The sequence below is a fragment of the Bufo gargarizans genome, unplaced genomic scaffold (assembly GCF_014858855.1).
Source record: "Bufo gargarizans isolate SCDJY-AF-19 unplaced genomic scaffold, ASM1485885v1 original_scaffold_1640_pilon, whole genome shotgun sequence".
Classification (NCBI taxonomy): domain Eukaryota; kingdom Metazoa; phylum Chordata; class Amphibia; order Anura; family Bufonidae; genus Bufo; species Bufo gargarizans.
In genome coordinates, this window is record NW_025334449.1 from 114321 (window position 1) to 137179 (window position 22859).

Sequence of the window (22859 nt, forward strand, 5' to 3'; positions counted from 1 at the left end):
GAGCTGCTCCCCGTCCTGGGAGCCTCGGCGCCCGTTCCTCTTGCGCCCCCAACTTCGCTCAGCCCTCGACGCACGTCCTCGCGCGAGATTTGGCCGGCCTCCCTGCACTGGTATCCTGGGCAATAGTGATGAGCGGCAGGGGTCATATTCGAATTTGCGATATTTCGCGAATATTTTGTAGAATATTCGTCGAATATTCGCAAATTCGAATATTCGTTATATTCTACTATTTTTTTTTACTCGAAAAATCGGCACTGTAATGATTGTGTAATATGCAAATTTTCGTAATTCGAATTTTCGTAATTCGATTTTTTTATTGCGAATTTTTCAACTTACAACTATTAGACAAAGAAGATTATAGCACTATATTAACTAAATTGCACTATATTCGATTTTTTTTTGAATATTCACTATATTGCTAAAACTTATTTTTTTTCGAATATTCGTAATATTCTAAAACAAGAATATATAGCAATATAGTGAATATTCGAGAAAAAAAACTAATATAGAGCAATTTAGCTAATATAGTGCTATAATCTTTTTTTAATTTGGTTGTAATTTTTTTCCAATCTGAACTTCAGATGAGAAAAAAATTACAACTTTTAGACAAAGAAGATTAAAGCACTATATTAGCTAAATTGCTCTATATTAGTTTTTTTTCTTCGAATATTCGCTATATTGCTATAACTTCGTAATATTCTAAAACAAGAATATATAGCAATATAGCGAATATTCGAAAAAAACTAATATAGAGCAAAATTCGCAAACACTACTACTCCTAAAGTCAAGTATATTGCAGCTTTCTTATTGGCCCACAAGCTAGAAGCAGGGAGGGATCATGTGTACTGATTTAAAAAAAAAATATTGAATAAAAAAAAAAAAGGAAAAAAAAAAATTTGAATATTCGAAATTACGAATATATATAACTATATTCGAAATATTCGCGAATTTTCGAAGTTCCGATATTCGCGATAAAAATTCGAAATTCGAATATTCGTGATCAACACTACTGGGCAACGCCGGGCAGGTCATCCGGCACATTAGGTAGATCAGCAACACATACTGGTCACCATCACAAAAATGTTAATTAAGAGGTGCCATAGTATATCTCATCTCATAATTCAGAAGGCAGAGATGGTTGCATGGGGTAAAATCTTTATTTCTACTGCCAGTTCAGACACAAGCCACTGCTTACGTCTCCAGCAGAAACTCCTGCCCCTGAGCTGAGTTTGTTCACAAGCTACCGGGTCCGCACAATTCACACCCACTCGCTATCATCTCGCATTTCCATCTAAATCCATACCTTACACCAGTAGCACTGACTCAGATTTGCCATACGCATTACGTCTTTTCTGTACGCATCAGGTACATGTTTTGTGTCAATTTCCTGACACGCATCAGATTCACGTTACTTGTTTAAAAAAAGCAAAAAAGACATATTTTGTGTTCTGACACGCATCAGATTCAAGTGGTCACCTGACCAGTCACGCATCAGGTACAAGTGGTTTCCTTTCCTGACATGCATCTGGTCCAGGTTTCTTTGCTGACACGCATCAGGTCCATCCGGTCACTTGTCTGCCACGCAGCAGATTCATGTTATTTTATTTTGCCTGACACGCATCAGGATCATTCAGCGGCCTGACACGCATCAGGTACATGCTTGTTTCTCAGCAGGTTTTCTTTTTCTTTTCATTTTATTTTTCCTGACACGCATCAGGTGCTTTCATCACGGGCCTGCCACGCAGCAGGTACTTGTCATTTATCTGGCCTGACACGCATCAGGTCCATCGGGTTGCCTGACACGCATCACGCATCAGGCGCATTTTTGTCACTGGCCTGCCACGTGGCAGGTACATGTTAAATTTTTTTGCCTGACACGCATCAGGTCCATCGGGTCGTCTGATTTGCATCAGTCATATGCTCATTCAGTTTATTTCATTATCTGTTCGTTTTGCCCTGACGCGCATCAGGTGCAGTTTGCCACTGGCCACGCAGCTGGTACATGTGTTCTTGTCCTGCCTGACACGCATCAGGTCAATTCATTTTCTGACTCCAGATGAACGCTTACTTGCCTCTCATGCATCAGGTATGGTTCGTTTCTGGACGCCCTCGGGCTTCCAGCTCCCTGATCCGCGTCGGGTTCTACGTTGTCTTCAGCATTTCTCAAGCCTCACCCCATGTTTTCCAGGGTCATCCAAGAGGTCTGTCTGGTTCGGGTTTCGGTTAAGTGGTTTCCTCCAGGTATTAGTCTTAGGTCCCTGGCCATCCTGATCATTCCAGTTCCACGGTATCATACGCCAAGTCCAGGTTATCTAGGCCAGCTCGCTGGCCACGATGTCCCACGCTTCCGATATCACAGAGACTCGCTCCATTCTGGAATCCCCTGGTTCGGCCCATGGAAGTAATCTTTCTTTCAGGCAGTGGACCATTCCAAAGCTAATGACTGAATTAAATAGGAGAGGCATTCGCTATCCTGCCTCTGCTCGCAAAGCAGATTTGTACAGGCTTCTAGCTGTTGAGCCTACCTTAGCTGCAGAAGAACAAGTGTCCCTGTCCACAATCCAGACATCGCTGGCCCAGATTCACTCAACCATCAACAGTCTTTCTAGTTCAGTTTCCGACATCCAGACTAGGCTGCTGGCTGTGGAGACCAGGCCATCAATGCCGGATCTACCTACCTCTCCTGTCCCAGGCCCCTCCACCGTTTGTGCTCCAACCCCAGGTAGGGCTCCCAGCTCCTTTACCATTGCCCCGTCACACTTCGTTCCGGACAACATCCGGAAGGATATTTTGGCAGGTAAAGACGTAAACCTGGCTTCTATCCTCATTTCCACTCACGACTCCAATGAAAATAATACCATCGCATGTGGAGACTTGTAAGTGGTTCTCAAGTCCAAAGATGCCCGCTTACACCAAAAACTCTCCATTCCAGAATTTGTGCTGGCTTTCAGCTTTTTCCGGGACATTTTATGCTCTGCCCAACGACACCGTAGGGAAGAGCAAGATACCTAGCCAATCCTTCTCGCATTCCTCTGACTGGTGTCCCAATTCAGGATCTCTGGTTCAAGGTAGGGTCCCTGCCATTCCTTCCGGGTCCTCAAATTCAGGGCAGAATGTTGACAAGTGGGGTAGGCCCATAGTCTTTCTGGGTAGGAGTCAGGTCTGCAATAATTTCAATTGGTCAGACTGCTATTTTTCAAAATGCAAGGCCTTGCACGTTTGCTCGATTTGTTTCAGGGCTCATCCCCAGTCTTCTTATCCGCAAAGATAAACCAAAAATTCATGACTAGCCGGGGTTAATACCGAGTTACTAGCTTCCCTTCTCCAGCATCATCACAACACCAACTTTGTGCAATTTTTGGTGTCTGGATTTTCGCAGGGTTTCCACACAGGGCTGGTTTCCTCCCCGCTGACCACATGGGAAGGCTCCAATCTCCGTTCTGCTTTGGCAGATCCGGAGTCAGTTGACTCTCTCATCCAGTCCGAAATTAGCAAAGGTTTTCTCCTAAGCCCATTCACTGTCTCCCCCTTTGACATCTGGAGGGTCAACCCCATTGGTTTGGTTACAAAAAAAAATTCAATAAAAAAAGGCTGATTTTTTACCTCTCTGCTCCTCATGCTTCCAGCACACCCAGCTTAAATTCTTTAATTCCCTCGGAAGACTTTTCCATGCAGTACTCTTCCTTGGACGAAGCCATTCGGTTGATTCTCCAGCTGGGACCAGTCGCTTGGCTTTCCAAGGCAGATATTGCAGATGCCTTCAAATTACTTCCAGTTTCACCTCAATTTTGGAAGTTTTATGGCATTAAATTGAGGGAACTGTATTATTTTTCTGATAGATTGACATTCGGATCCAAAAGCAGCCCTTGGCTGTTTGATCAATTCGCCCAAGTCCTTCACTGGGTCCTGGTCAATCATGGCAGGTGTTCCAGGGTCATTCACTACCTGGATGACTTCCTGCTGATCGAAGCCTCAGATCAAGCACCTAATCAGCTCCAGGTACTCCTCGATTTATTTTCAAAATTGAACGTACCGGTTGCCCCGGCGAAAATTGAAGGCCCATCTTTAATCATAACTTTCCTAGGTATCATCTTGGACACTGGTAAGATGGAAGCCAGACTCCCTGACGATAAGCTCAAAAAAATCCAAGATTCCATCAGGAAATCAGTCACGGCCAGGACCCTCGCCAAAGTCGAACTTCAGTCACTTCTGGGAATGTTAAACTTCGCCTCAAAGATCATGCCTCAGGACCGAGCTTTCATTTCCAGATTGCTGCAACTTTTACCTGCTGCCTCGGATCAGGATGCCTTGATCCATCTCGACACCTGCAGCAACCGCTGACTTACACATGTGGCACCATTTCCTTTCAAACTGGAATGGCATCTCCCTCTTCGTCCCTTCTTGGGACCGCAATTCACCCGCGGTCTTTTCCGACGCAGCAGCTTCAGAAGGTTTTGCAGCCATTTTTAAAACAAACACTGGTTCGCAGGTCCTTGGCCGCTTCAGATTTCTTCAGTTCAGAGTTCCATCAAATCCTCTCCACATCTAGAAATCTATCCTATTGTCGCAGCTGCACAGGTCTGGGGCGAGCTTTGGAGAAACAAGCCAGTCATCTTTGTCACAGATAATCAGGCAGTGGTAGAAATCCTCAACAAAGGCCGTTCCTCTTCTCCGCAAATTATGGCTTTTGTCCGCAGACTAGTGTGCCTTGCATTGCAGTTGAATTTTCATTTCTCGTGCAGATTCATACAGGGTTCAGCAAACACGGCTGCTGATGCCCTATCTCGTTTCAACTTCCCTGTTTTCTTTCAGGCAATGTCAGATGCAGATCCATCAGGGGTCCCTCCACCCACCCTCGAGACACTGATAATGGACTAAGCAAGCACTTGAGAACAGCACAGTCACTAATCCATAGTTCCTTGTCCCTCAATACAGCCAGGAATTATAAAACAGGGTGGGAAACCTTTAGGCAATTTTCCCTCAGGCATCCACAAGAGGAATTGGATAGAACCACTTACATCATGGCATTCCTGGCTTTCTGTCACACAGAACTTCGGCTATCTTTTAACACCATAAAGTTGTACTTGGCAGGGGTGCAACATTTTTTCACGTTAGATCATCCAGGCAGTCAGTCCATATTTTCTTTTCAAGCCATAAAATCCACCCTGAGAGGAATTCAAAAGAACAGCAATAAGCCAGAGTCCAGCAGAAAGCCAGTAACCAGGGCAAAGTTCAGGGCCTTTTCCACCTCCCTAGACAATGATCCTTTCGGGCCATACAAAAGCATAGTGATCAAAGCAGCCATGTACCTCAGTTTTTATGGGTTTTTGCGGCCCGGGGAATTTACCAGCTCTCCTGGACGCGCAGGCCCCACCATAGATCAGTTAGCCTGGCATCAGACACATTGCACCCTACTCCTTCACTCCACCAAAACCATTCAGGTTGGACCGCCAGTAAAAATTCTCTATTTCTAGACCTTCAATGATTGGTGCCCAGTTGCTGTGCTCGAACAGTTATTCCACGCAATAAAAAAACTCCACGCTAGGCAGCCCTCTTCTTCCTTTCAATTCCAAGCATCTCACAGCATCACAGTTCGTTCGCCACATCAGGATCTTGGCTTCCGGATTGGGTTTTAATTCAAAGGTCATTTCGGGACATTTGTTTCGCATAGGAGCAGCATCCGCAGTGTCAAGTCATGGGATACCAGCGCATGTTATCCAAAAAATGGGCAGATGGAAATCATCCTGTTTAACACGCACTATGTTCCAAATCCACAGGTTGAAATTGCCAAAGCCTTCACTAGTTTAGCCCTCTGAATCCAGCAATAAAGTTTTTCCCTACCCGATTGATTTTTGCCCCTTATTTAGTTCGCACACGGCCATGGCTTCCGGTACACCTCAGCCATTGATAGTTGATAGTTTAGGTCACTTGTCCTAACCTGGTTTTATCCACTCTGTTTACAACCATAGCCAGTACCACAAGTAGATGAGGCTGAAGCTCAGCCTGCATTTGTGGGAGGGGCAAAGGAGGCCTATTTCACACCGCCCCGCTCATTCTCGTGGCCGCCGCACTCTCACCCCTCCCGCCCTTCCCTTCTCTTCTTCTCTTACCATTAGGGCATGCCCCTTATTTAGTTCGCACACGGCCATGGCTTCCGGCACACCTCAGCCATTGATAGTTGATAGTTTAGGTCACTTGTCCTTACCTGGTTTTATCCACTCTGTTTAAAACCGTAGCCAGGACCACAAACAATATAATTTTCCTTTAGATGGTGTCCGCTTCTGACAGTGACCTTACCAGGGCCACATCTGCAGTGTAACGTGTGCGCTTCAAAAATGTATCTGTGACATACAATTTAATTTTTCCCTAGACGGTGTCCACTTCTGACAGTAATCTTACCAGGGCCACATCTGCAGTGTAACGTGTGCACTTGAAATATTTTTCTGTGACATACACTGTACTTTGTCAGCTTTGCAACCATACTCCTCCCGGGACACAAAGACTTTGGTTTCATGGGGGTCATGGGAATAACGCTGCCGGATCGCTGGTCATCATCGTTTTTGGTTGGAACTAGGATGGTATCTGATTGTCTTCGACCCTCCGACTTTTGTTTTTGATTAATGAAAATATTCTTGGCAAATGCTTTCGCTTTGGTTCGTCTTGCGCCGGTCCAAGAATTTCATCTGTAGCGGCGCAATAGGGATGCTCCCGACTGTCCCTCTTAATTATGGCCTCAGTTCCGAAAACCAACCGGAGTCCTATTCCATTATTCCCAGCTGAAGTATTCAGGCGATCTGGCCTCCTTTCAACACAGTAAGTTTTTTCAATGGTCAGCTAAGCAGCAGGCACTCTCCTATAATTTTTTTCAATGGTCAGCTCAGCAGCAGGGCCTCAACCATAATATTTTAGAGGGTCAGGTCAGCAGCAGGCCCTCACATTTAATTTTTTAGAGGGCCAGATCACCTGCAGGCCCTCGCATATAATGTTTTACAGGGTCAGCTCACCAGCAGGCCCTCACATATAATTTTTTACAGAGTCATCTCACTAGCAGGCCTTCAACTACAATCTTTTAGAGGGTCAGCTCACCTGAACGCCCTCGCATATAATTTTTTAGAGGGTCAGCTCACCAGCAGGCCCTCACCTACATTGTTTTACAGGGTCAGCTCACCAGCAGGCCCTCGCATATAATTTTTTAGAGGGTCAGCTCACCAGCAGGCCCACACCTAAAATCTTTTACTGGGTCAGCTCACCTGCAGGCCCTCAACTAATTATACCTAATAGGTAATTTGTGTTCATGATGCCTTGCTTGGATGTGGTAGCCGTAGCTGTTTCTCAGGCTCCCTCTCCGGAATCAAACCCTAATTCCCCCCGTTACCCATGGTCACCATGGTTTGCGTTGACAATAACAATGAAAGTTGATAAGCCAGACATCCGAATGGATCATTGCCGTCATGGGGAGGTACGATAGGGCCCAGGTTATCGAGAGTCACCAAAGCGGCAGCAGACCCTTGCCCATAATGTTTTAGATGGTCAGATCAGCAGGCCCTTGCTTCAAATGTTTTTGAGGGTCACCAGCAGGCCATCAATTATAATTTTTCAAGGCTGTGTATGATGCCCTCCTTTATGTGTAACAAAGGATGTGTTGTAGTGCCGATTCCTTGTAATTTTTGGCAGCCCTTTAGTCCCACTACCTGAACAATTGTACCACAATGTGAATGAGGCCCTCCTTTATGTGATATACAGGTTGTATCGGAGTGCCTCTTCCTTGTAATTTTTGACAGCACTTGCACTTTATTTACAAGTAAATATACAGGAAGGAATGTTTCCTAACAATTTTTCCTCTAAAATCGATTTTATCTTCGGTTTTGTGCGTATCATTGTCAGTCTGTAAAAGTGGCGAACTACTCGGATAACATCGTTCCCAGCAGCGACCTGGGAGTCCAAGATGCTTCCAGACATCCTCCCCATGCTGTTCCCAAACCATTTCGGTGGTGTTTCCATCAATTTCTGACCTTTTACTATGAACCAGGAACCCTCCCCTCTTCAGAGCAGGGGGTGCCTGGTTTAATGCTCAGGTTCTCCCATTGACTTCCATTATACTTGGATGCTCGGTAGAGCACCCGAGCATCCTGATGTGTTCGGCCCGAGCACCCAAGCACTATGGTGCTCGATCAACACTAGTGGACTGGCCACAGACTCTACAGGGAAATTTCCCGGTGGGCTGATGCCTCGGTGGCTGAGTACATAACAATCTGATTCTCTGAGCGTCAGGTACTTACACACCTGGCCAGGGACCGCAGGTGCCGTCCTGAACTCTACTGTATAGTCATGCTCAGGGCAGTGATACAGTTGAATGCAGCGGGAGAGAAAGTAATTTGTCCTGCACTGTGGGATTTGATTCTGCTGGGGTGGTATTTTGTGCTGCACTAAGTAAGGTATTGCTGTCCCCTGTCTGCTTCTGCTGTCCCTGCCTACTTTAGTTGCCTCGCCTTCTGTTAATTTGGATTTGCCTGCAACATGGGGCCACTCATAGTTTTTTTCCAGGGCCACTATACTTAGCCAGTCTGCCCCTAGTGAACAGTGTTACACGTTTCGTCAGCATACTGCTAACTTCCTCAGGCACAATAGTATCCTGGCATCCTCATAACAGTTAAATAACAATAAATCATAATGAATACACAGGGTAAGTATCCCATGCGATATTCAACACACTGGTGTGTAATTAATATCGGATGGAACGGATCTGAATTGGGTTAATGAAGTATAGGTAAGATGAAGAGTGTCATAAAGAATGATTTAAAATGTGATATGTGCTGTGTAATTAAATATAAAATGAATAAAAAAAAATGCAAGATATAAATAAAAGCGTTCTATTTCTAACAGGTGTAAAATAAAAAAAAGCAAGGAAAAGGAAATTGTAAAGTAATTATTTATATAGTAAGTACTAGGTAGAAAGGAGATAAAAAACAACTCTATAGACAAAACAAAATTAATGAAATTACCAGTAATTATGTGAGTGATAATAAGGCATCATGCAAAGACCGTGTGCTGGCCGGGCCCATGCTGCGGACCGCAAATTGCGGTCCACAATGCACGGGCACCGCCCGCGGGGAAGCCGCATGCGGATCCTGGACCCATTCACTTAAATGTGGTCCGCGATCCGCATCCGATGGTCCGCACCACAAAAAACTAGTGCATGCATTACTTTTTTTGCGGTGCGGAAAAACAGATCGGTGCTTTTGCACTGCATCTCCGGATTTACGGACCCATTCAAGTGAATGGGTCCGCATCCTTGATGGGGTGTGCACACGACCAGTGCCCCATGTATTGCGGACCTGCCGTATGCGGGCCGCAATACGGCCACTGTGGGGCAATGGCCGTGTGCATGAGCCCTAAGTGAGAGTCCAGAAAATTGCATAAGGTTCACATAGTTCACACAATACACAGTATAAATATATAAAATAATATTTAGTATAAACAAAGTATCAAAAATATGTGTAATGTGAATAAGTTATATATTAATAAAATGAAAAATAAATATTATAAAAACCTACAAAACAAAAAATTCAATTACTATAAATTTACTTTGTGTTTTGACTGCGATTGCATTCTGTTGTTCAGTTTTTATCGCGCGGGTGCAATGCGTTTTGCACGCGCCTGATAAAAAACTGAATGTGGTACCCAGACCCTAACTTCTTCACAGAAGTTCAGGTTTGGGTTCAAGGTTGTGTAAATTGTATTATTTTCCCTTATAACATGGTTATGTTATACAGAATGCAGAGTACAATAGCGCTGGAGGGGTTAAAAAAATAAAATAAAAATTTAACTCACCTTAATCCACTTGTTCGCGCATCCGGCATCTCTTCTGTCTAGTTCTGTGAGAAATAGGACCTTTGATGACGTCACTACGCTCATCACATGATCCGTCACATAATCTTTTACCATGGTGATGGATCATGTGACGGACCACGTGATGAACGTAGTGATGTCATCAAAGGTCCTATTCCTCACAGAACAAGACAGAAGAGATGCCGGCTGCGCGAAAAAGTGGATTAAGGTGAGTTAAATAATATTTTTTTTTATGTTATAAGGGAAAATAATAAAGATCGGGTCCCCATCCCGATCGTCTCCTAGCAACTGTGCGTGAAAATCGCACCGCATCCGCACTTGCTTGCGAATGCTTCCGATTTTCACGCAGCCCCATTCACTTCTATGGGGCCTGCGCTGTGTCAAAAATGCACAAAATAGAGCTTGCTGCGAATTTCACTCAACGCACAAGTGATGCGTGAAAATCACCGCTCATGTGCACAGCCCCATAGAAATGAATGGGTCCGGATTCAGTGCGGGTGCAATGCGTTCAACTCACGCATTGCACCCGCGTGGAAAACTCGCCCGTGTGGAAGGGGCCTTACAGTTCTGGAATGTATTGGATAACACTGGCAGCATTATTCACACGAACGTTGCCGTATTGCGGACTGCATTTGCGGATCCGCAATATACAGGCACCGTTTCGAGGCCATTCCGCATCACGGATGCGGAACCATTAATTTCAATGGGTCCGCAAATCGGGAGATGCACAACAGAAAAATGGAACGGAACACTACGAAAGCACTACGGAGTGCTTTATGGGGTTCCGTTCCATGCTTCAGCACCGCAAAAAGATATTATTTTGCGGAACGGAAGGATCGCGGACCCATTCAAGTGAATGGGTCTGCGATCCCCATGCGCCTGCCCCACGGATGGTGCCTGTGCATTGCGTACCGCAATTTGCGGTCCACAGCACGGGCACGGGCTTCACACGTTCGTGTGAACGAGCCCTAAGGCCTCTTTCCCACGAGCGTTGCGGGAAAAGGTGCGGGTGCGTTGTGGGAACATGCACGATTTTTCCGCGCGAGTACAAAACATTGTAATGCGTTTTCCACGCGCGTGAGAAAAATCGGCATGTTTGGTACCCAAACCCAAACTTCTTGACAGAAGTTCGGGCTTTGGATCGGTGTTGTGTAGATTGTATTATTTTCCCTTATAACATGGTTATAAGGGAAAATAATAGCATTCTGAATACAAAATGCATAGTACAATAGCACTGGAGGGGTTAAAAAAAAATAAAAAATTTTTAACTCACCTTAATCCACTTGATCGAGCAGCCCGGCTTCTCTTCTGTCTTCTTATTTGCTGTGTGCAGGAAAAGGACCTGTGGTGACGTCACTCTGGTCATCACATGGTCCGTCACATGATCTTTTACCATGGTGATGGATCATGTGATGACCGGAGTGACGTCACCACGGGTCCTTTTCCTGCACACAGCAAATAAGAAGACAGAAGAGAAGCCGGGCTGTGTGATCAAGTGGATTAAGGGGAGTTAAATTATTTTATTTATTTTTTTTACCCCTCCAGCGCTATTGTACTATGCGATTTTCACTCAGCCCCATTCACTTCTATGGGGCCTGCGTTGTGTGAAAAACGCACAAAATAGAGCTTGCTGCGATTTTCACGCAATGCACAATCAAAGGAGAAAAATGGAGGGCACACAAAATATCTGGATGATAACAGGGAATATTCACATGGTGATATAAAACCTTTAATTCAAAAACAACTGGTATATATAAAAAAAAAGTGTTAGGTCATGATTGCATCCTAGTACTAAATTATAATGGGATATGGTGCATTGGTCAACACAAGTGGTAGCGTCAGTTAACGAGGTGCTGAGCGCTCAGTTAAAATATGTGAGGATCAATGTTTCATACCCTAAGCCTATTATGTACATAAGGCAAATATAGCCTAAATCCCCTACAAATATAGAGAGTACATTAAAACATTGAAAGTAGAATAAAAGTAATAGAATAAATGCCGTGAAGGATTTCTTCAATTTTGCATTGATATGCAACACACTTCTTGTATGTTCACAAATATATAAATGCTGGACACACTGTTTGCCCTTAAAGGACCGCAAATCCTTGTTCAAAATTAGTCGGCAGATAAGTTCCTATTCACATTTATTCTCCAATTGTGTTAATAAATAAATGTATTGGTGGCTACATTACCCGTCCATTGACCCGGAGTTATATAGATGTATCGTGGCAGTCCTTGTATATTTGTGCTAGGTTCAATGCATTCAATTCAAACCTTGATGAAAAACCTGCTCGTGTGAAAGAGGCCTTACAGCTGCAAATCCCACCCCGACCCCACGTCTTACGACCCAAATTACCATCATCATGGGGATCTGTTACATATTATGTCCTCTGAATGCAGCCTCAGGGTATGTCCCCACGTGAGCTGAATTCTGCGGAATTTGCAAATGTGCAGTTGCCTGTGGCGAAACCGCAACGTTCTACAGTATTGTTTCATACTGACAAGTTTTAAGTATTATTTTATATGACAAGTCAGGTGGAGCCCAGAAATTGCCATTAATCCGCATGCAGATCCTGGCCACGGACATCCTTAAAGGTGTTCTTCTGCTTTTCTGAAAATCCCTGTGGAGGAAAGATCCACTGTACTTACCCCTCCGTGGTGCCTCCACTGCCGCCCCCCAATTCTGCTGTGGTTTGACCAACGGTGGGCTCTTCTTCCCGAATTCTGACCAGATGTGTTCTGGAGTCTTCCTGTTCAGCTGCATGTTCTGTGACATTGGAGGCATGACGGAGGGGTAAGTACAGAGGAGGAAAATCTTTCCTTCACAGAGTCTAAAGGCTCTGAGATTTACAAAAAAGCCCTGAGCCCTGGGACTTTTGTGTTCAGAAGAGCGTCTCACACTCTGGAGGACCAGGCACATCTATTCATTACACAGAGAGCTCACAAAACAGAAACCGTGTAATGCTTCCCCCTGCGATGGAGCTGCAGGGGAATCCAACTTACCTTTAGTGTTTTTGTGGAAGGCAATTTATGGGAACTTAAATTAATTGTGGAATTACATTTATTTTACTGTAGGTGTTCAAGTCAAATAACTGGTATCTTTGTGAACAAAACAATGACATCTAAGGGGCCGGCAAGCTGCACAAGTAATAATATAACACGCTATAATGCTGAGTGTCAATTTCTGCCAAATACACGCCAAAATGTTAAGAGTTCCATTATGTATATGCAAAGCCTGGATAGTGTAAGTATCAAATATGTACACTTTATAATGCCATTATACTCTTTATGATACCTTTTAATTCTCTCTTAATATAGTCGATCTTTGTGGAATATGTTTCTATCTTATTATATATCATCTATCTATCTATCTATTATCTATTTATCTTTCTAATCTATTATCTATCTATCAAATAATTAATGTAATTAGTGAAAATCATACTTATTATAGGACACGAGAATCTCTTTCAAAGAAAGCTAGAACCAGTCCTGTACCTCACATGGTTCCAGATCTCATCCCATTCATTGCTCCAATTGCCCTGTTAGATTCTCTTCAGCTGGCACCTTGGAGGAGGTGTCCATTCTCAGGGGCCTGAAAAGACAGCGCTTAGTGTGTAGAACTGTAGGGCTGCTTATAGTGAAAATACACAGATTCTGCTTACCAATTGGGGTTGTGATGAGTCACAACACCTATAAGTCACTTTGCTGGATTGATCCCGCATGCGGGGAAGTCAGCATCTGCTGACAAGGTCTATGCCCTTTTCCGTTGGTTACCACTTGTGGGATGAAGAAGAATGCGGATGAGAGTAAGTTCAGACCTTTCCAAACGGCGCTGATGCAGAGGACCAGGATGGTACCAGTGAAGGTAATCTTTATTCAAAGTGCTGTCAACGCGTTTCAGGGGCGAACGGCCCCCTTCATCAGGACAATATAACTTCTATATACAAAAGCAGTGAACAGTGAATATTGTGCATGGTCTTCCTTTCTCACAAGTGCAACAGTTTTACTAAATGTTCTCCTCTACTTTCAGTTTGATTATTTGTGTTGCAGGGTGGCTTCACACGTTGTGGAATTTTCCGCAACAAAATCTGCACCATAAAGACATTCCCCATGTTCACTTATGGGGATGAAAAGCGCCAATACCTGTGTTCTGTTACGCTGCGGAATTAATATTCCACAGCGTGACAGAATGGATGTAAGGTTTTGTTGCTGATCTCCTGTAGCTAAATATCTCCAATCATTTCAATGGAGATGTAACATGCACAGAAATCAGCAACATTGGGGGTAATTTACTAAGCAGAAATATTCCTAAATTAGGCGTATTTCAGGCGCATGAAACCGTTGCGCCACTATTTCTGACTTTGCCCCGCGCACGCCAGATCTAAAATTGTGGGCCTGCAGGCCCGTCTCCGTCATCATTTTCTATACCTGTTTCAGGCATAGAAAATGGTCAAAATGTAAGACAGCTCGGCCTGTGTCTCTTCTTAACTTCGGCGGATCCACTGCCAGAGCAGAGCCTTTATTTTGACCTACATCTAAAATGCCGGTCTTAATAAATGTGCTCCATTATTCACACATAAAATCTGCAATATAATCTGCAACAAAAACCACACCTGCAGGTTTTTTGGCGGAAAATTCTCCAACTAGTGAAGGCACCCTTAACTTCTTCCGGACACAGGGCGTACCTGTATGTACCCTGATGTCCCGGTACTTAAGGACACAGGGAGTACCTGTATGCCCTGTGTATTTCCGATCACTGCCACGTGGCGGACGGTAATCGGAACAATGTGCTTGCTCAAATCATTGAGCAGGCACCTTGGCTAAATGCACGGGGGGATCCTGTGACCCCCCGTGTCGGCGATCGCCGCAAACCGCAGGTCAATTCAGACTTTTTATGGTGCGGTGGCAGCGGGCGGCAGTGCCATCGTGTCCCCGTGGGGCTGTAGGCCGGAATCTGTATGAGTAATACTCACTGTATTACTTATATAGCCAATGCATTCTAATGCAGAAGTATTGGAATGCATTGTAAAGGATTAGACTCCCAAAGTGGGACAAAAATAAAGTAAAAAAAAGTAAAAAAAAAAAGTTTTCCCCCTCAAAATTAAAAGTTTCAAGTAAAAATAAACAAAAACTTAATTTTCCCCAAATAAAGTTAAAAAAAAAGGTAAAAAATAGGGGAAAAAAAAAAGTTGACATATTAGGTATCGCCATGTCCGTATCGACGGATCTATAAACATATCACATGACCTAACCCTTCAGATGAACACCATAAAAAATAATAACTGTGCTAAATAAACAATTTTTTTGTCACCTTACATTACAAAAAGTATGACTGCAAGCGATCAAAAAGGCGTTTTACCACCAAATCAGTACCAATCTAACCGTCACCTTATCCCGCTAAAAATGAGCTCCTACCTGAGACAATCGCCCAAAAAATAAAAAAAAACTATGGCTCAGAATATGGAGACACTAAAACATGAATTTTGGTTTGTTTCGAAAATGATATGATTTTGTAAAAGTTACATAAATAAAAAAAAGCATACATATTAGGTATCGCCGCGTCCGTATCGACCAGCGCTATAAAAATATCACATAACCTAACCCCTCAGGTGAACACTGTAAAAAACAAACAAAAAAAACTGTGCTAAATAAGCCATTTTCTGTCACCTTACACCACATAAAAGTGTAATAGCAAGCGATCAAAAAGTCATATGCACCCCAAAATAGTGCCAATCAAACAGTCATCTCATCCCACAAAAATCATTCCCTACCTAAGATAATCGCCCAAAAACTGAAAAAAACTATGGTGCTCAGACTATGGAAATACTAAAACATGATTTTTTTTGTTTAAAAAATGAAATCATTGTGTAAAACTTACATAAATAAAAAAAAGTATACATATTATGTATCGCCGCGTCCGTGACAACTTGATCTATAAAAATCACCCATGATCTAACATGTCAGATGAATGTTGTAATTAACAAAAATAAAAACTGTGCCAAAACAGCTATTTCTTGTTACCTTGCCTCACAAAAAGTGTAATATAGAGCAACCAAAAATCATATGTAACCTAAAATAGTACCAACAAAACTGCCACCCTATCCAGTAGTTTCTAAAATGGGATAACTTTTTGGGAGTTTCTACTCTAGGGGTGCATCAGGGGGGCTTCAAATAGGACATGGTATCAAAAAACCAGTCCAGCAAAATCTGCCTTCCAAAAACCGTATGGCATTCCTTTCCTTCTGCGCCCTACCGTGTGCCCGTACAGTGGTTCACGACCACATATGGGGTGTTTCTATAAACTACAGAATCAGAGCCATAAATATTAAGTTTGGTTTGGCTGTTAACCCTTGCTTTGCAACTGGAAAAAAATAATTAAAATGGAAAAGCTGCCCAAAAAGTTTAATTTTTAATTGTATCTCTATTTTCCTTTAATTCTTGTGGAACATGCCAAAAAAGTTAAATTTTGAAATTGTATCTCTATTTTCCATTAATTCTTGTGGAACACCTAAAGGGTTAACAAAGTTTGTAAAATCAGTTTTGAAAACCTTGAGGGTATAGTTTCTAGAATGGGGTCACTTTTTTGAAGTTTCTACTCTAGGGGTGCATCAGGGGAGCTGTACCTGGGACATGGTGTAAAAAAAAAACAGTCCAAAATCTGCCTCCCAAAAACCGTATGGCATTCCTTTCCTTCTGCGCCCTGCCGTGTGCCTGTAAGGCGGTTTACATCAACATATGGGGTGTTTCTGTAAACTACAGAATCAGAGCCATAAATATTGAGTTTGGTTTGGCTGTTAACCATTGCTTTGTAACTGGAAAAAAATTATTAAAATGGAAAATCTGCCCAAAAAGTTTAATTTTTAATTGTATCTCTATTTTCCTTTAATTCTTGTGGAACACCTGAAGGGTTAACAAAGTTAGTAAAATCAGTTTTGAAAACCTTGAGGGGTGTAGTCTATAGAATGGGGTCACTTTTTGGGAGTTTCTACTCCAGGGGTGCATCAGGGGGGCTGCAAATGGGACATGGTGTAAAAAATCCAGTCTTCCAAAAACCGTATGGCATTCCTTTTCTTTCTGCGCCCTGCCGTGTGCCCGTACAGCGGTTTACAACCAAATATGGGGTGTTTCTGTAAACTACAGAATCAGAGCCATAAATATTGAGTTTGGTTTGGCTGTTAACCCTTGCTTTGTAACTGGAAAAAAAAAAGGAACATTTTCAAAAAAGTGAAATTTTGAAATTGTATCTCTATTTTACATTAATTATTGTGGAACACCTAAAGGGTTAACAAAGTTTGTCAAATCAGTTTTGAATACCCAGAGGGGTGTAGTTTCTAGAATGGGGTCATTTTTGGGTGGTTTCTATTATGTAAGCTTCACAAAGTGACTTCAGATCTGAACTGGTCCTTGAAAAGTAGGTATTTGAAAATTTCAGAAAAATTTCAAGATTTGCTTCTAAACTTCTAAACCTTATAACATCCCCAAAAAATACAATATCATTCCCAAAATGATCCAAACATGAAGTAAATTCAAAGTGATAACTATTTTTATATGTATTACTATGTATTATAGAAGTAGGGAAATTGAAACTTGGAAATTTGCAAATGTTTCCCAATTTTTGTCAAATTTGGTATTTTTTATAAATAAAAATGTTTTTTTTTTTTGCTCCATTTTACCAGTGTCATGAAGTACAATATGTGACAAAAAAAACTATCTCAGAATGTCAAAGCTTTTTAAAGTTATCACCACATAAAGTTACACTGGTCCTATTTGCAAAAAATGGCATGGTCCTGAAGGTGAAAATGAGACCGGTCCTTAACCACTTCAACCCCCCTAGCTCAAACACCCTTAAGGACCAGGTCACTTTTTACACTTCTGCACTACACTACCGTTTATTGCTCGGTCATGCAACTTACCACCCAAATGAATTTTACCTCCTTTTCTTCTCACTAATAGAGCTTTCATTTGGTGGTATTTCATTGCTGCTGACATTATTACTTTTTTTGTGATTAATCAAAATTTAATGATTTTTTTGCAAAAAAATGACATTTTTCACTTTCAGTTGTAAAATGTTGCAAAAAAGAAAAGAACGACCTCCATATATACATTTTTCGCTAAATTTATTGTCCTACATGTCTTTGAAAAAAAAAATGGTTTGGGTAAAAGTTATAGCGTTTACAAACTATGGTATAAAAATGTGAATTTCCGCTTTTTGAAGCAGCTCTGACTTTCTGCCCTGGCATTTTAGGGGCCCATATGCGTGAGAAGTAGTTTGCAATCAAAATGTGTAAAAAATGGCCTGTGAAATCCAAAAGGTGCTCTTTGGAATGTGTGCCCCTTTGCCCACCTTGGCTGCAAAAAAGTGTCACACATGTGGTATCGCCGTACTCAGGAGAAGTTGGGGAATGTGTTTTGGGGTGTCATTTTACATATACCCATGCTGGGTGAGATAAATATCTTGGTCAAATGCCAACTTTGTATAAAAAAAGGGAAATGTTGTCTTTTGCCAAGATATTTCTCTCACCCAGCATGGGTATATGTAAAATGACACCCCAAAACACATTCCCCAACTTCTCCTGAGTACGGCGATACCACATGTGTGACACTTTTTTGCAGCCTAGATGTGCAAAGGTGCCCAAATTCCTTTTAGGAGGGCATTTTTAGACATTTGGATCCCAGACTTCTTCTCACGCTTTAGGGCCCCTAAAAAGCCAGGGCAGTATAAATACCCCACATGTGACCCCATTTTGGAAAGAAGACACCCCAAGGTATTCAATGAGGGGCCTGGCGAGTTAATAGAATTTTTTTTTTTGGGCATAAGTTAGCGGAATTTGTTTTTTCTCACAAAGTCTCACTTTCCGCTAACTCGGGACAAAAAATTCAATCTTTCATGGACTCAATATGCCCCTCAGCGAATACCTTGGGGTGTCTTCTTTCCAAAATGGGGTCATTTGTGGGGTGTTTGTACTGCCCTGGCATTTGAGGGTCTCCGCAATCATTACATGTATGGCCACCATTAGGAGTTTCTGCTATTCTCCTTATATTGAGCATACACTACGTGCAGAATTATTAGGCAAATGAGTATTTTGACCACATCATCCTCTTTATGCATGTTGTCTTACTCCAAGCTGTATAGGCTCGAAAGCCTACTACCAATTAAGCATATTAGGTGATGCGCATCTCTGTAATGAGAAGGGGTGTGGTCTAATGACATCAACACCCTATATCAGGTGTGCATAATTATTAGGCAACTTCCTTTCCTTTGGCAAAATGGGTCAAAAGAAGGACTTGACAGGCTCAGAAAAGTCAAAAATAGTGAGATATCTTGCAGAGGGATGCAGCACTCTTAAAATTGCAAAGCTTCTGAAGCGTGATCATCGAACAATCAAGCGTTTCATTCAAAATAGTCAACAGGGTCGCAAGAAGCGTGTGGAAAAACCAAGGCGCAAAATAACTGCCCATGAACTGAGAAAAGTCAAGCGTGCAGCTGCCAAGATGCCACTTGCCACCAGTTTGGCCATATTTCAGAGCTGCAACATCACTGGAGTGCCCAAAAGCACAAGGTGTGCAATACTCAGAGACATGGCCAAGGTAAGAAAGGCTGAAAGACGACCACCACTGAACAAGACACACAAGCTGAAACGTCAAGACTGGGCCAAGAAATATCTCAAGACTGATTTTTCTAAGGTTTTATGGACTGATGAAATGAGAGTGAGTCTTGATGGGCCAGATGGCTGGATTGGTAAAGGGCAGAGAGCTCCAGTCCGACTCAGACGCCAGCAAGGTGGAGGTGGAGTACTGGTTTGGGCTGGTATCATCAAAGATGAGCTTGTGGGGCCTTTTTGGGTTGAGGATGGAGTCAAGCTCAACTCCCAGTCCTACTGCCAGTTTCTGGAAGACACCTTCTTCAAGCAGTGGTACAGGAAGAAGTCTGCAAGGTAAGAAAAACATGATTTTCATGCAGGACAATGCTCCATCACACGCGTCCAAGTACTCCACAACGTGGCTGGCAAGAAAGGGTATAAAAGAAGAAAATCTAATGACATGGCCTCCTTGTTCACCTGATCTGAACCCCATTGAGAACCTGTAGTCCATCATCAAATGTGAGATTTACAAGGAGGGAAAACAGTACACCTCTCTGAACAGTGTCTGGGAGGCTGTGGTTGCTGCTGCACGCAATGTTGATGGTGAACAGATCAAAACACTGACAGAATCCATGGATGGCAGGTTTTTGAGTGTCCTTGCAAAGAAAGGTTGCTATATTGGTCACTGATTTGTTTTTGTTTTGTTTTTGAATGTCAGAAATGTATATTTGTGAATGTTGAGATGTTATATTGGTTTCACTGGTAAAAATAAATAATTGAAATGGGTATATATTTGTTTTTTGTTAAGTTGCCTAATAATTATGTACAGTAATAGTCACCTGCACACACAGATATCCCCCTAAAATAGCTAAAACTAAAAACAAACTAAAAACTACTTCCAAAAATATTCAGCTTTGATATTAATGAGTTTTTTGGGTTCATTGAGAACATGGTTGTTGTTCAATAATAAAATTAATCCTCAAAAATACAACTTGCCTAATAATTCTGCACTCCCTGTACAGGTAATGAAATTTTTTTCTCCGTTTAGCCTCTGGGCTGAAAGAAAAAAATGAACGGCACAGATTTCTTCATTCACATCGATCAATGTGGATGAAAAAATCTCTGCCAAAAAAAAAAAAAAGAAGGGGAAAGGCATCTGCCAGGACATAGGAGCTCCGCCCAACATCCATACCCACTTAGCTTGTATGCCCTGGCAAACCCGATTTCTCCATTCACATCAATCGATGTGAATTAATAAATCATTTCCAGGATTTTTTTTTTTTTATATACAAAGTGTTTGCCAAAGCATATGAACACCGCCACCTCCTCAGCTCATATGCCTCGGCAAACCTATCTTTTACTGCAGAGGAGAAATCTCGTCTTGCAGTGCCGCATACACCGACTTGTGTGTAATCTGACAGCAGCGCAATGCTTCTGTCAGAATGCACATCAGTGCTGCAGCTAGTCGATTGGTTGGTCCACCTGGAAGGTAAAAAAAAAACAAAAAAAAAACAGGCCGCAACGCAAAAGATTTTATTAACTTTATAATAACTTTAGAACAGAACATATAAACTTTTTAACTTTTGAAACTGAACGTTAACTTTTTTGCTTACTGGTGTTTTTTTTTTGTTTTGTTGTTTTACCTTTATAGGACAAACCTCTCCTTCCCCATGGGACAATGTACAAAGCGCAAATCGCCCAAAGATGTGGCAAAGTACATTATGCACTTTATCCCAGGTGAAAGGAGAGGTTTGCAGCAGCTGTGAGTGAATGGGCCCTAATAGCCCTGTGTGCCTGTCCTGGTGAGATGATCCCTATACTAAGTGTACCTGTGTATGGTACTTCCGGAAACACTCCCCTAAGCATAGGGCAGGGTGGTCAGGGCAGTCAGGACAGAAATAGCGGGTGTCACGCCTTATTCCACTCCTGCTACAGACACGACATCTTTTTCGGGGTGACGATTGGTTTGAGGTACCAGCAACGACATTGGGGAAATGTCGCTCGTGTAGACGGCTAACTACACTGGTGGATGGGGCCACCGAACCTCCTGGATACAGGAGGTTCTCGATGATCTCTTCCTGAAATTTGAGGAAGGATCCTGTTCTCCCAGCCTTACTGTAGAGAACAAAACTATTATATGCAGCCAATTGAATCAAATATACAGACACCTTCTTATACCAGCGTCTGGTGCATCGGGAAACTAAATACGGAGACAACATCTGGTTATTGAAGTCCTCCCCTCCCATGTGAAGGTTATAGTCGTGGACTGAGAGGGGCTTTTCAATGACACGGGTTGCTCGCTCAATTTGTATTGTCGTGTCTGCGTGAATGGAGGAGAGCATGTAAACATCACGCTTGTCTCTCCATTTCACCGCGAACAGTTCTTCATTACACAAGGCAGCCCTCTCCCCCCTTGCAAGACGGGTGGTAACAAGCCGTTGGGGGAAGCCCGCGCGACTAGTTTGTGCGGTGCCACAGCAGCCAATCTGTTCTAGAAACAAAAGCCTGAAGAGGGGCACACTTGTGTAGAAATTGTCCACATAAAGATGGTACCCCTTGCCAGATAAGGGTGACACGAAGTCCCAGACTGTCTTCCCACTGCTCCCCAGGTAGTCAGGGCAACCGACCGGCTCTAGGGTCTGATCTTTTTTCTCATAGATCCGAAATTTGTGGGTATAGCCTGTGGCCCTTTCACAGAGCTTATACAATTTGACCCCATACCGGGCGCATTTGCTTGGGATGTATTGTTTGAAGCCAAGGCGCCCGGTAAAATGTATTAGGGACTCGTCTACGCAGATGTTTTGCTCAGGGGTATACAAATCTGCAAATTTCTGGTTGAAGTGGTCTATGAGGGGCCGAATTTTGTGGAGCCGGTCAAAAGCTGGGTGGCCTCTGGGACGGGAGGTGGTGTTATCGCTAAAATGCAGGAAACGCAGGATGGTCTCAAATCGTGTCCTGGACATAGCAGAAGAGAACATGGGCATGTGATGAATTGGGTTTGTGGACCAATATGACGCAATTCATGCTTTTTGGTTAGACCCATGTTGAGGAGAAGTCCCAGAAAAATTTTAATGTCGGAAACTTGGACTGGTTTCCACCGGAAAGGCTGGGCATAAAAGCTTCCCGGGTTGGCGGATATAAATTGTGTGACATACCGTTTTTTTTCTGGCACAACTAAGTCCAAGAGCTCCGCAGTCAAGAACAGCTAAAAAAATCCCAGGGCCGAACTGATATGAGCTGTCTCAACTCGAACTCCAGACTGGGCGGTGAAAGGGGGAACTACAGGTGCTGCTGAAGTTGGGGACTGCCAATCAGGGTTTGCCAGCACCTCAGGGATTCTATGGGCTCTACGGGCCTGTCTGTGCGGTGGCTGCGACGGGGTAACTATTGCACGTGCAACCGTACCAGCTTCAACTGCCCTTCTGGTGC

The 22859-nt window shown here is 43.0% G+C and overlaps 1 protein-coding gene across 1 annotated transcript in view; it reads left to right on the top strand.

Moving 5' to 3' along the window:
* Positions 1–22859, top strand: part of LOC122923479 (calcium-activated chloride channel regulator 3A-1-like) — a 76510-nt gene that overhangs the window by 22195 nt on the left and 31456 nt on the right. The window contains exon 5 of the mRNA XM_044274298.1: positions 12925–13093. Within this exon, the coding sequence (XP_044130233.1) occupies positions 12925–13093 (169 nt within the window). The remainder of the gene's footprint in view (positions 1–12924; positions 13094–22859) is intronic.